Source organism: Brachyhypopomus gauderio, unplaced genomic scaffold (genome assembly GCF_052324685.1).
Source record: "Brachyhypopomus gauderio isolate BG-103 unplaced genomic scaffold, BGAUD_0.2 sc47, whole genome shotgun sequence".
In the NCBI taxonomy this organism is placed as follows: Eukaryota; Metazoa; Chordata; class Actinopteri; order Gymnotiformes; family Hypopomidae; genus Brachyhypopomus; species Brachyhypopomus gauderio.
In genome coordinates, this window is record NW_027506873.1 from 1,578,825 (window position 1) to 1,590,647 (window position 11,823).

General features: G+C 44.7%; 2 protein-coding genes across 2 annotated transcripts; one reads left to right on the forward strand and one right to left on the reverse strand.

The window, feature by feature from the left end:
• The first annotated feature begins 16 nt into the window (after positions 1–16).
• Positions 17–8,218, forward strand: acads (acyl-CoA dehydrogenase short chain). Its single transcript, XM_076986639.1, has 10 exons — positions 17–117; positions 785–936; positions 1,124–1,273; positions 3,744–3,855; positions 4,284–4,435; positions 4,819–4,989; positions 5,113–5,250; positions 5,914–6,009; positions 7,476–7,532; positions 7,622–8,218. Exons 1-10 carry the CDS (start codon positions 90–92, stop codon positions 7,772–7,774), a joined length of 1,209 nt encoding a protein of 402 aa, XP_076842754.1. The 5' UTR covers positions 17–89; the 3' UTR covers positions 7,775–8,218.
• Positions 8,219–9,053: 835 nt separating this feature from the next.
• Positions 9,054–10,332, reverse strand: cldn5b (claudin 5b). Its single transcript, XM_076986582.1, has one exon. It carries the CDS (start codon positions 10,132–10,134, stop codon positions 9,487–9,489), a length of 648 nt encoding a protein of 215 aa, XP_076842697.1. The 5' UTR covers positions 10,135–10,332; the 3' UTR covers positions 9,054–9,486.
• Positions 10,333–11,823: the final 1,491 nt, after the last annotated feature.

Consider the following 11,823-nt stretch of genomic DNA (forward strand, 5'->3'; position numbering starts at 1 on the left):
TGAGCCATGCAGTGATTAATGTCTCCAGTAGGCGGCAGCAATGTTGCCAAACAGGCCTGAAAGAAAGGCGAAGAAGAACACTACCGAAAATGGCAGCACTTTTCAAAGCTCGGAGAGGTCAGTAGCTGCTGCGCTGTTTGCGGTACAGAATCTTTTAGCTACTTATTGTCGAAACATAAATGGCTAATAAATTTAATCAATAGTTGTGACTGAAAGCGGCACGTAGTATACAAAATCATGTCAGCGGTGTTAAATGGGCACTGTAGAACCCAGCTGGTGAAACAATTCAATAAAATACTTGTAAAATAGTGTAATTATTATAGAATTATTGTGTAGCTAGCTTGCGTGTTGGCTACCTGCGGCTTGAGGTTAAAGGTCAGCAGATAAACAGGGTTAGTCAGACCAAACGGTCCAAGTTCTGCTTACGAGCGATTTGTTTATTTGCTTTAAAAGCGAATACGCCATGTAATTAAACATGTTGTCTTCATGTCGGCTTGATTATTGTCCATACAACGCTCTTTGGGGGCTTTTTTACGTTTTGTATATTTCAAAATATTTTTGAAATACATTATTTGCCGGGTAGGATCGAGTTGTAGAAGCTCGAGCGCTTGTGGCGACCTTTCACCCACTTCTGCAGTGACTCGTGAACACGCCGCGTTAGCTGAAACCACGATATTACAGCTGAGAACGACACTTTATACGACATGTAACGGTCCATTCCCATTTAATGAAGCGCTTTAACCATGCCTTACACGTTGACGTGTCGCCGGTGTTGTGCGTCCAGCGCTGGGCTGCGCCACCAGGTCCCTCACGCAGCTCGCCGCGCTGCCCGAGCTCCACCTCATTCTGCGCCAGACGTGTCGCGACTACGCAGCCAAGGAACTCGCCCCGATCGCTGGCCAGCTGGACAAAAATCACACCTATCCTGCTAAGCAGGTGACCTGATATTTACATCACCTGTGCCCTTTTAATAATATCAAACGGTTTAAGTTCCGTTTCCTTACATACTTTCTAAAGTAGCAATAGGTCCCGTTTTGCAGGAAAAGCAAAGAAAGGGGCATCTATGAACATGCGGTGGATGTGTTCACTCGATCCAGATTTACTTTTTAGTTTTCATCTGCAGATACGGGAGCTTGGAGCAATGGGTGTGATGGCGGTGGAGGTTCCAGAGGGCCTTGGGGGAGCTGGGATGGATTACCTTGCCTACAGCCTGGCTGTTGAGGAGATAAGCAGAGGGTGTGCCTCCACTGGAGTCATCGTCAGTGTCAATAACGTGAGTCAATTAAACTGATTGGTGTTTGGGCATATGTCCGTAAAGTAATTTTACCACGGGACCTCTGTAACCTTAATGACTGGTTCACCCACGATAAAAAATGTCAAAGTATTTTTTTAAGTATAAACCAGGGCTTAATTTGTAAATCAAACGTTGCCGGAACGCATTGTAACCTGAGCGAGGGGGGTGTGGCGTTGGCGAACGTAAAATGGACACAGATTGAGTGTTATATCGCCGGTGGTTGGCGCCAGAGCTAGCGAACTAGTAACTCACGCAATGCGTGAGAGTTGGCAACCCAGCGGACAACATTAAATGTTACCGGATCGAGGCAGACAGTTACCGGAACGCACGCTTCAAAATTAAACAGTTCCCGGATCCTGTTCCGGCAGGATCCGGCTCAAATTAAGCCCTGGTATAAACTAAAATGATAGATATAAAGTTTACGCATTCCTGTTGCTTTCACTGGTCAAATTACAAAACATTATTGTTGTATTAAATATTAATTAACATGATATCTAGGAATATATTGCACCAGAACACTTGAATTAGGTCTAATTCCTCCACTCACATGTCCCATAATTCAACACACATTTTCTATGCAAAATGTTGGTATAAAACCGCTTAAGCCAGGCTCACACTACACAACTTTTCAGTCGTCAGGTTTTTGTGCCGTTCGCACTACATGACCGCTTGTGCTGTAATCGCGAGTCTTTCAGTTGTTGTGGCTTTCACACTACATGACTGATCGGCAACGCGGGCTCACGAATTAAACGACTGGGGAATCGCCGACTCATCTCTCTCCGCGTTCCCATTTTGCCTTGGCTGTCAACATTAGGAGGGTATACACTCACAGGCCACTTTATTAGGTACACCTTGCTAGTTCCGGCTTAAACCACTATTTGCATTCAGAACTGCCTTAATCCTTCATTCAACAAGTTACTGGAAACATTCCACAGAGAGTCTGGTCCATACTGACATGATAACATCACACAGTTGCTGCAGATTTGTCAGCTGTACATCCATGATGTGAATCTCCCGTTCCACCACATCCTAAAGGTGCTCTATTGGACTGAGATCTGGTGACTGTGGAGGCCATTTGAGTACAGTGAACTCATTGTCATGTTCAAGAAAACGTGTTCTGAGATTATTCGCACTTTATGACATTGAGTGTTATCCTGATGGAAGTAGCCATCAGAAGATGGGTACAGTGTGGTCATAAAGGGATGGACATGGTTAGCAACAATACTCAGGTAGGCTGTGGGGTTGACATGATGCTCAATTGGTACTAATTGGCCCAAAGTATGCCAGGAAAATATCCCCCACACCATTGTACCACCACCACCACCCTGAACCGTTGATGCAAGCAGGATGGATCAATGCTCTCATGTTGTTGACGCCAAATTCTGACCCTACCACCCGAATGTTGCAGCAGTAATGGAGACTCATAAGACCAGGCAACATTTTTCCAATCTTCACAGTTTTGGTGAGCCTGTGCTAATTGTAGCCTCAGTTTCCTGTTCTTAGCTAACAGGAGTGGCACCCGGTGTGGTCATCTGCTACTGTAGCCCATCTGCCTCAAGGTCCGACATGTGCGTTCAGAGATGCTCTTCTGCATGCCTCAGTTAAAACGACTGGTTACTTGACTTACTGTTGCCGTTTTATTAGCTCTAACCAGTCTGGCCGTTCTCCTCTGGCATCAACTAAACATTTGCGCCCACAGAACTGCCACTCACTGGATATTTTCTATTTTTCTGACAATTCTTTGTAAACCCTAAAGATGGTTCTGTGTGAAAATCCCAGCAGATTAGCAGTTTCTGAAATACTCAGAACCAGCCCGTCTGGCACCAACAACCACGCCACATTCAAAGTCACTTAAATCACCTTTCTTCCCCATTCTGATGCTCTGTTTGAACTGCAGCAGATCGCCATAAACATGTCTACATACATAAATTCATTGAGTTGCTGCCATGTGATTGGCTTATTTGACGTTTGCGTTAATGAGCAGTTGGACCGATGTACCTAATAAAGTGGCCAGTAAGTGTATAATAACAATGAATAGATAAGTGCAATGGTCAAATTGCAATCAATTAATTATTTGGTTGGTGATATAATTTCATCTGAGATTGAGAGCTTAGTGGCCGGTGAGTGTATATTTGCAGTAGAATTTACCTAATGCAACCAGAGGTGTCGCTGGTCTGAAATGGTCTGAGATATCAGTTTATTCTGATTTTTGTGCTACAAAGTATTGTAATCATAACAGGGTTCCCTGAAGAGTAAAACCAGCAAATGATTCCCATCAGAGATGCAGGAACCTGCTTCTTCACATTTAGAGAGAATCTAAACAAAAAAATCCCAAAGCAACATAAAGATGCAGCATTATTTTTTCGTGTTGAATAAGTCAAACAGATGCCAAAGTGACCAGCAGCCTTTCGCAGTGATCTGCTCATGCATTGTGTCTGGTGTCTTACAGTCGTTATACCTGGGCCCCATTCTGCGATTTGGCACAGAAGAGCAGAAGCGGCAGTGGATTGTTCCTTTCACCACGGGGGAAAAGGTGGGCTGCTTCGCTTTGAGTGAGCCAGGTACTCGCATCTCCATCTCTGCCATCCACAGAACATACTAACAGATAACAGATCTGCTCACAGAGATACGAACTGATGGTCGCACCCAAGTGTCTGATCACTGGAAATCACAACATTTTGTGCTTGTTGAGTTTACACTCTTCTAGATCGGTTTCTCTAACAGCACTAATAGAAAGAAGAAGGACTGTCTGAAACTAAGAGTCTGTTGACCATAAACTGAAAGATTGGCTCCATATAAATCCAAACATAAGAGATCTTGAGGATCAGCTTTTCGAGATGCGTGGTTTTAGTGCATTCCTTTTGGCACTGTGTATACAGAAGTTTCACATTTTAAAAACCAACATCTTTCACAACCAAGATGCAGGGGCAATTCTCCCTGTGTGTTCCGCCTGACCAGGCACTTGTGTGTTCTGTGTTTTTGTGGGAAGGCAACGGCAGTGATGCGGGGGCGGCATCCACGGTGGCCCGTGAGGATGGGGACGGCTGGGTGCTGAACGGAACCAAGGCCTGGATCACCAACTGCTATGATGCGTCTGCCGCTGTCGTCTTCGCCACGACGGACAAGAGCTTGAAACACAAGGTGTTTGCAATGTAGCAGACTGCTTTTGTTTTCTATAAATAATGGATTTTTAGACCATACATCAGTTGTCTGCTTTTGCAGTAAAAGTGGCCTGAGCTTTGTCTCTGTGCAGTACATTTGCAAACGAATAAATTATGCAGAGCTGCTCATCCTGGGTGAGCAGCAGAGACTGATGCTGAATCAACGTTTGTCTGTTAGTTAGTCTGTTGTTACAAGGAGTAACACTATGAAGGGTTGTATATAAAACTTGGACTGAAAATAGCGTTTACAACAGTTAATACACTATTTCACAATGTGTAAACGAAACACAACATGGCTAAGGATTCTATAAACTGACTTGAAGAAATACTTTTCATGGGTAAATATTTTTTGTGTCTCCTCAGGGAATCAGCGCATTCTTGGTGCCTATGCCTCATCCTGGATTATCTCTGGGGAAGAAGGAGGATAAGCTGGGAATCCGAGCCTCCTCCACAGCCAACCTCATCCTGGACGACTGCCGTATCCCACTCAGCAACTTACTGGGCCAGCGTGGGATGGGATTCAAGATTGCCATGGTGATTCATATGAACCTTCTCTTTATAACCAAACGGGTATTTCAGAAATAAGAATAAAAACAGACAGGTTTAGCCCCCCCCTTCATTACCTGCTTCATGAGCTTTGTTCTGTCTCACCTGCAGCAAACTCTGGACAGCGGGCGTATTGGGATAGCATCACAGGCCCTTGGCATTGGCCAGGCAGCCCTGGACTGCGCGGCTGACTACGCCCACAAGAGGATGGCATTTGGAGCACCGATAGCGAAGCTACAGGCCGTACAGGTACACCGCGCCCGTCCCCCAGGTCGGGCTCACTGCTTCGTTAAGGCCTCTGTAGTTACAGTATCCAGCACAATGTTTAGTTTATCATCAGTTCTTTAGAGATCGAAGTAATGCAGTTACCATGAGTGTTGCGGTGAGAGGCAGCAGACATGACGACCTCTTTAACGTTGTCACACCGACGTTTATTCACACACACACACACGACAAAGTCCCGCGCAGACAGCACAAGCACTCAGTACATGGAACATCTACTACACGCCACGAGCTTCAGACGAGCACGGGACATGGCGAGAACGCACATTAAATAGATGAACTACACAATCCCCAGTGTTCACGAGACGAGCCACAGGTGAGACCGATGAACATACCCACGAACGACCCACACTCACGGAACTACAAACATGGACATAACCAGACGCAGACTACATAAACACATGCCCAAAAGGAGGGGTCCGGAGCTGTCCCGTAACAACGAGAAACCTGAAAAACCTCCATACCAACCATTATTAAAGTATCCAAGGTTAATATGATGTGTTTCTTGTTTTGGATATGGTTACAGAATCAAGCCTCACAGTTTACCGAACCCTTACGCCTCCCAGTTTTCACAGACTGTGGCGAGAAGTGAAGAGACTGAAGCATTTTTAACACAATTCTCTTTTCCAGTTCAAACTGGCGGACATGGCCGTGGCGATAGAAAGTGCGCGTCTTCTTACCTGGAAAGCCGCTCTGCTACGCGATGGAAAGCAACCTTACTCTAAGGCTAGTACATCATCCTCACTCTCCCGGTACATCATCCTCACTCTCCCGGTACATCATCCTCACTCTCCCAGTACATCATCCTCACTCTCCCAGTACATCATCCTCACTCTCCCAGTACATCATCCTCACTCTCCCGGTACATCATCCTCACTCTCCCGGTACATCATCCTCACTCTCCCGGTACATCATCCTCACTCTCCCGGTACATCATCCTCACTCTCCCAGTACATCATCCTCACTCTCCCAGTACATCATCCTCACTCTCCCGGTACATCATCCTCACTCTCCCGGTACATCATCCTCACTCTCCCGGTACATCATCCTCACTCTCCCGGTACATCATCCTCACTCTCCCGGTACATCATCCTCACTCTCCCGGTACATCATCCTCACTCTCCCGGTACATCATCCTCACTCTCCCGGTACATCATCCTCACTCTCCCGGTACATCATCCTCACTCTCCCGGTACATCATCCTCACTCTCCCGGTACATCATCCTCACTCTCCCGGTACATCATCCTCACTCTCCCGGTACATCATCCTCACTCTCCCGGTACATCATCCTCACTCTCCCGGTACATCATCCTCACTCTCCCAGTACATCATCCTCACTCTCCCGGTACATCATCCTCACTCTCCCGGTACATCATCCTCACTCTCCCGGTACATCATCCTCACTCTCCCGGTACATCATCCTCACTCTCCCGGTACATCATCCTCACTCTCCCGGTACATCATCCTCACTCTCCCGGTACATCATCCTCACTCTCCCGGTACATCATCCTCACTCTCCCGGTACATCATCCTCACTCTCCCGGTACATCATCCTCACTCTCCCAGTACATCATCCTCACTCTCCCAGTACATCATCCTCACTCTCCCAGTACATCATCCTCACTCTCCCGGTACATCATCCTCACTCTCCCGGTACATCATCCTCACTCTCCCGGTACATCATCCTCACTCTCCCGGTACATCATCCTCACTCTCCCGGTACATCATCCTCACTCTCCCGGTACATCATCCTCACTCTCCCGGTACATCATCCTCACTCTCCCGGTACATCATCCTCACTCTCCCGGTACATCATCCTCACTCTCCCGGTACATCATCCTCACTCTCCCGGTACATCATCCTCACTCTCCCGGTACATCATCCTCACTCTGCCGGTACATCATCCTCACTCTGCCGGTACATCATCCTCACTCTGCCGGTACATCATCCTCACTCTGCCGGTACATCATCCTCACTCTGCCGGTACATCATCCTCACTCTGCCGGTACATCATCCTCACTCTGCCGGTACATCATCCTCACTCTCCCGGTACATCATCCTCACTCTCCCAGTACATCATCCTCACATGGGTTTACCTTCTTCTTCACACCTGCTCCCTCTCTGCATGCTGTGTGATGCTTCCTGTCTCTGCTTCCTGTCTCATTGTACGTCTCAATTCTTATGGCTGCAGGAGGCCGCGATGGCAAAGCTGGCCGCGTCTGAGGCAGCGACATTCGTTTCCCATCAGGTACGAGATTCCTCCTGGATAATGGGACACACACATACACGTGTGTATACATATAAGTGATCTAACCCTTCTGTCTTGTCCACATTAAGGCCATCCAGGTACTGGGGGGTATGGGTTATGTGACGGACATGCCGGCCGAGAGGCACTACCGTGACGCCCGCATCACCGAGATCTATGAGGGCACCAGTGAGATTCAGAGACTAGTCATCGCCAGTCAGGTGCTGAAGGAATACCAGCAGTAGGAGCTGAAGGCATTAAATAAGTCATTACATCAACACAGCAACAGAAATTCCTTTGATGACGGTCTGGTGCCGTGGACCTGCAAGTGACGAGCAGTTAGTGCTCACTAGTGTCACGAGCTTCAAGGTTCTCCGTGTTGTTCTTTGGAATTGATTTGATATGGAGTTTTGACTGTTCACGTGCCAGAAGAGGAGTCACAGGATCCTATTAGAGTTGCATATGAGTGTTCTATCTCTTACCACAAGAGGGCAGCAGAGTGCATGTGCCACTTGTAGCTGAAGACTACCTCACTAGGATACTACTGAACAATACTCAGAAAACTGAAGGAGTTTGCAGGCAGAAATCGTTTATGTCTGTTAATTATTACATTAATGTTTTAAGAAAGATTATTTAATAAATCAGTCTAGGGCTCTTGATTTTTTTTCCACACAGTGTGACTAATTCTACATTTGTCATTTTGAATTATTTTTTTACATTTCTAAGTGAATGTGTTGAATGTAATTTAACAGGGCTTGTTGCTGACCATGTCCAGTGTTAATTATTCTAGCCCTTAAAATACAACGTGACAGAATTGCTTTGAGGAGCTGATTTCTTAGGAGTACAGTAACAACGGTTGCCAACAAACGTCGTGATATGTAGTTTTTTAGCATTTCACTGTATGTTAAGCTCAAACCACATTTAATGAACTGGTATTTGGATCTGCGGTGAATTACAATATTATAAGTAATATTGTTTTATTATTGACGAACTACAATATTATGAGTAATAAAATACAGCAGCTAAAATCATAATTAGATATTATAGACACGAAAACAAGTCAGTTATGCAAAGATCTTGTGGGTTGTAAATTCATACTCTCAAGACCGGTTGTATATTTCCTCAGATGACCGTACTTTATTTCGAATCCAAATAGGGCGGGAATAAGATTTTACTTCTTCGCATCCTATAGTGGCTGTAACAACGATATTTATCATCTTTATCTCATTAAGAAATTAGCTCAGTAGCGAGATAAATACTGACTCATCTAACGGCTGCAGTTTGGGGAATAGTCGCCATAGTTTTTAACAGGCGCTTGGAACAATTGTTGGAAGGAGGGTTAACTTAATTGCATTGCCTCTGCAAGAAAGTCACTGAAGTAAGTCAGTTGTTACGCAGGTAGTACTTAAAAAAACTACCCAGTTCTCTAATACAGGTTTACCAAAACACAAGCATGTTTCTGCTCCATTCAAGATGTGCGCCTCAGGCTGACGGATGCACTGTAATAAGACACGGTCAGGTCCATTTATCTACAAATGTTTTATTATAAAAGACATTAATTCAAATACATATTCACCCATAGATATGCTTACAAAGATTTCTTTAGAAACTGGTTACAGTTGCTATCAGTTTAACAAATTTATGTAAAATTAGGAGGTCTATCTTATTAAAACAGTGGCAGTCTTTTATTGTTAAGGCACTGCGCAGTCTATATAGACTAAGAAACAAAGCAAAAGCCAATATTCACTCAGACTGGGACTACACAGCACAACTAGTGGCCCCTTTAACCGTCTCCCCGGCGTCTGATGAACGCACACCATCTCGTGCCAACGTGGGCCATTGGCAACCTTTACACTATCTCACTTTTGCGTCTTACATTTCTTTTTACTTCGTGATGCCTCAATATTAGGCCTTTTTGTCGTTTTTGCTTGTCATCAAAGTCCATCAGAATGTCTTATCAGACATAATTTCGCTTATCGTAGTCTCCGTTTTGCATTACGCTTTTTGTGGGTGCGTATTTGACGGGATACGTGGTGTTCCCATCATTAAGACAAGAGCAGCACAGGATAGATCCCCCGAGGAACAGCAGCGCCGCCGCTGCCCACCCAACGTACAACGCAGACCCGATCTCCTTCTTATTCGAGGAGGGAATTTGGGGATTATAAAAATCCGAAATTATGTTGTTTGCCATCCAGCACACGGGCACTAAAACAAACAGACCGGCGATTATGTAGATCACTCCGCCGGCGTTGACAACTCTGGCTTTGGTGGATTCTGTTTTGATGCAGTTGGTGCACTGCGCGCCAGCGATGGTCACCATCAAGCCCAGGACTCCCATGACGGCAGAGATAACGGTGAGGGCGCGCGCGGTTTGTAAGTCTTTGGACAGAGCCAGCATCGAATCGTGCACCTTGCACTGCATCTGACCCGTGCTTTGAAAAACACAGGACATCCACAGCCCGTCCCAGATGGTCTGCGCCACGACGATGTTCCCTTCAATAAACGCCGACACTTTCCATGTAGGGATGCCGCAAGCCACCATCACCAAGAGCGTCCCAGTGATACTCAGTCCCATTCCAAGAAACTCCAGACAAATTGAAATCATCTCTGCAGTGTTCTCAACTCCTCTAATAAAAAAGTGACCTGTGTATTTGACAGGTATTAGTCTACAAATGTTCAGTGATCCAAAACGTTGCTGTACTTCAATAGAAAAACTACTGTGTTCTTCGTCTCAACGAAATTATTTTGGAGCAGTTAAAACCACGTGAAGACCACCACGCGTTTGCACGACGCTGTACGTGGGCCAGGTAATTATACACCACTTCAACAAAGAGGTTCGTCTTCGACCAGTGAGATTTCACGTCGATTTCTACTGGCCAATGAGAAGTCAGAGAAGGTAGACGAAAACAGACAACGGGAAACCGCTTGATTTATCAGTAGATGCGGTACTGATAGCCGCGGGAAGACAATAGATGTGCCGTTTAACAGTCTTCCTGGAATTCTTCCTCACTGTGGAAAAAGACGCAAATTTCTTATAAAGCGTTAAAAGAGGAACGGTCATACACAAACTATCTGGGATAATATGCTTTAAGATTGTACATATTATAGCCTATATTATATTGGTTAAATACTGCAAATGCAAAGTTATACAATTAAATATTTCATATCGGTTTAATTTACATTACAGAAATAAAGTAAAAAAACAATGTTTCATACAATGGATATATAGTATATATTTAATTACACATACATAATCATATTATTATTAATTGTGAAGGAGCAAATCATAGTATAACCACTTCATGGAGCTAACTGTGGAAAGCCTGACTAAAATGGTGCAAATGTAAATAGTATTATTTTATCCAACTGTAAATGCTGTGTTCACCGGTCGTCCAAATAAGTTAAAACCCACACAATGAACGCTGCGTAGCAGTATACCCTTTACAGTACAGCTTATGCGACTTCCTCTTCTTTTACGTGCGCAGGAGGAGACTTAAAGGAAAACTACAGGAAACGGGGTGAGCTATGTCACATTTGTACTGTATTGTCCGACGCAGCTGTTGGGAAGAAGGAGGCGACGGTGGGACGCAGCACGCTCACAGACCATACAGAAACGACCGTAGCCGATAACGTTGAAACGGCTTTATCAACGAGACAAGTTTCACATCACATCTTTGTCGATTACGTGATGATTTTGATAATACCCCTCATCAAGAACCTGAGGTGATTAAGATTCACCTTGCATGGATTCACGTGGATCTGATTGTGCAAATTCACAAGTGAAACTAATGAACAGAAAAAGATTTTTAAAAGTGACTTGTTCCAGCAGCTAGACTTTATTTATTTAGTCATGCTTTATACCTTATATTAATTATAACTTACAAACTTTAAAAACACTAAACAACCAATTACTAATTACACAAACGAACAGAAAAATTTTACTGCTGTTCAACATTTTTGCCAAATTCCAAAAGAAACGCTGACTGACAAATTTCACCGCTCCACTTGTGTTGGGCCTTATATCAACAGCCTCCCTATAGCAGGATACTCTCCTAAGGAAAAGACCATGTTGATACAAGCTATTGTTCCATGGAAGGTCTTTTAGTGCTTTTTTGTCTGTAGACATGCACTAAGGTGAGATTATCTAAGATTGTCCTACGTGATGTGTTTGTGTTCAGCACTGCCAGGAACAGACTCAGCAGTTCAGTTCCCTCACATTCATATGAGTGACGTTTTTACTACTACTTCTCATAGGTGTTGTGAGATGGATTGCATGGATTACTGAAAATAATCT

What these genes read in the sequence shown, in the direction of transcription:
- cldn5b (XM_076986582.1), bottom strand. Translation starts at nt 10,134, where the DNA reads ATGATTTCAATTTGTCTGGAGTTTCTTGGAATGGGACTGAGTATCACT.
- acads (XM_076986639.1), top strand. Translation starts at nt 90, where the DNA reads ATGGCAGCACTTTTCAAAGCTCGGAGAG. An exon ending in CTTCGCTTTGAGTGAGCCAG is followed by an intron (nt 3,856 to 4,283) that starts GTACTCGCATCT and finishes TTTTGTGGGAAG; the next exon opens with GCAACGGCAGTGATGCGGGG. An exon ending in GAAAGCAACCTTACTCTAAG is followed by an intron (nt 6,010 to 7,475) that starts GCTAGTACATCA and finishes TTATGGCTGCAG; the next exon opens with GAGGCCGCGATGGCAAAGCT.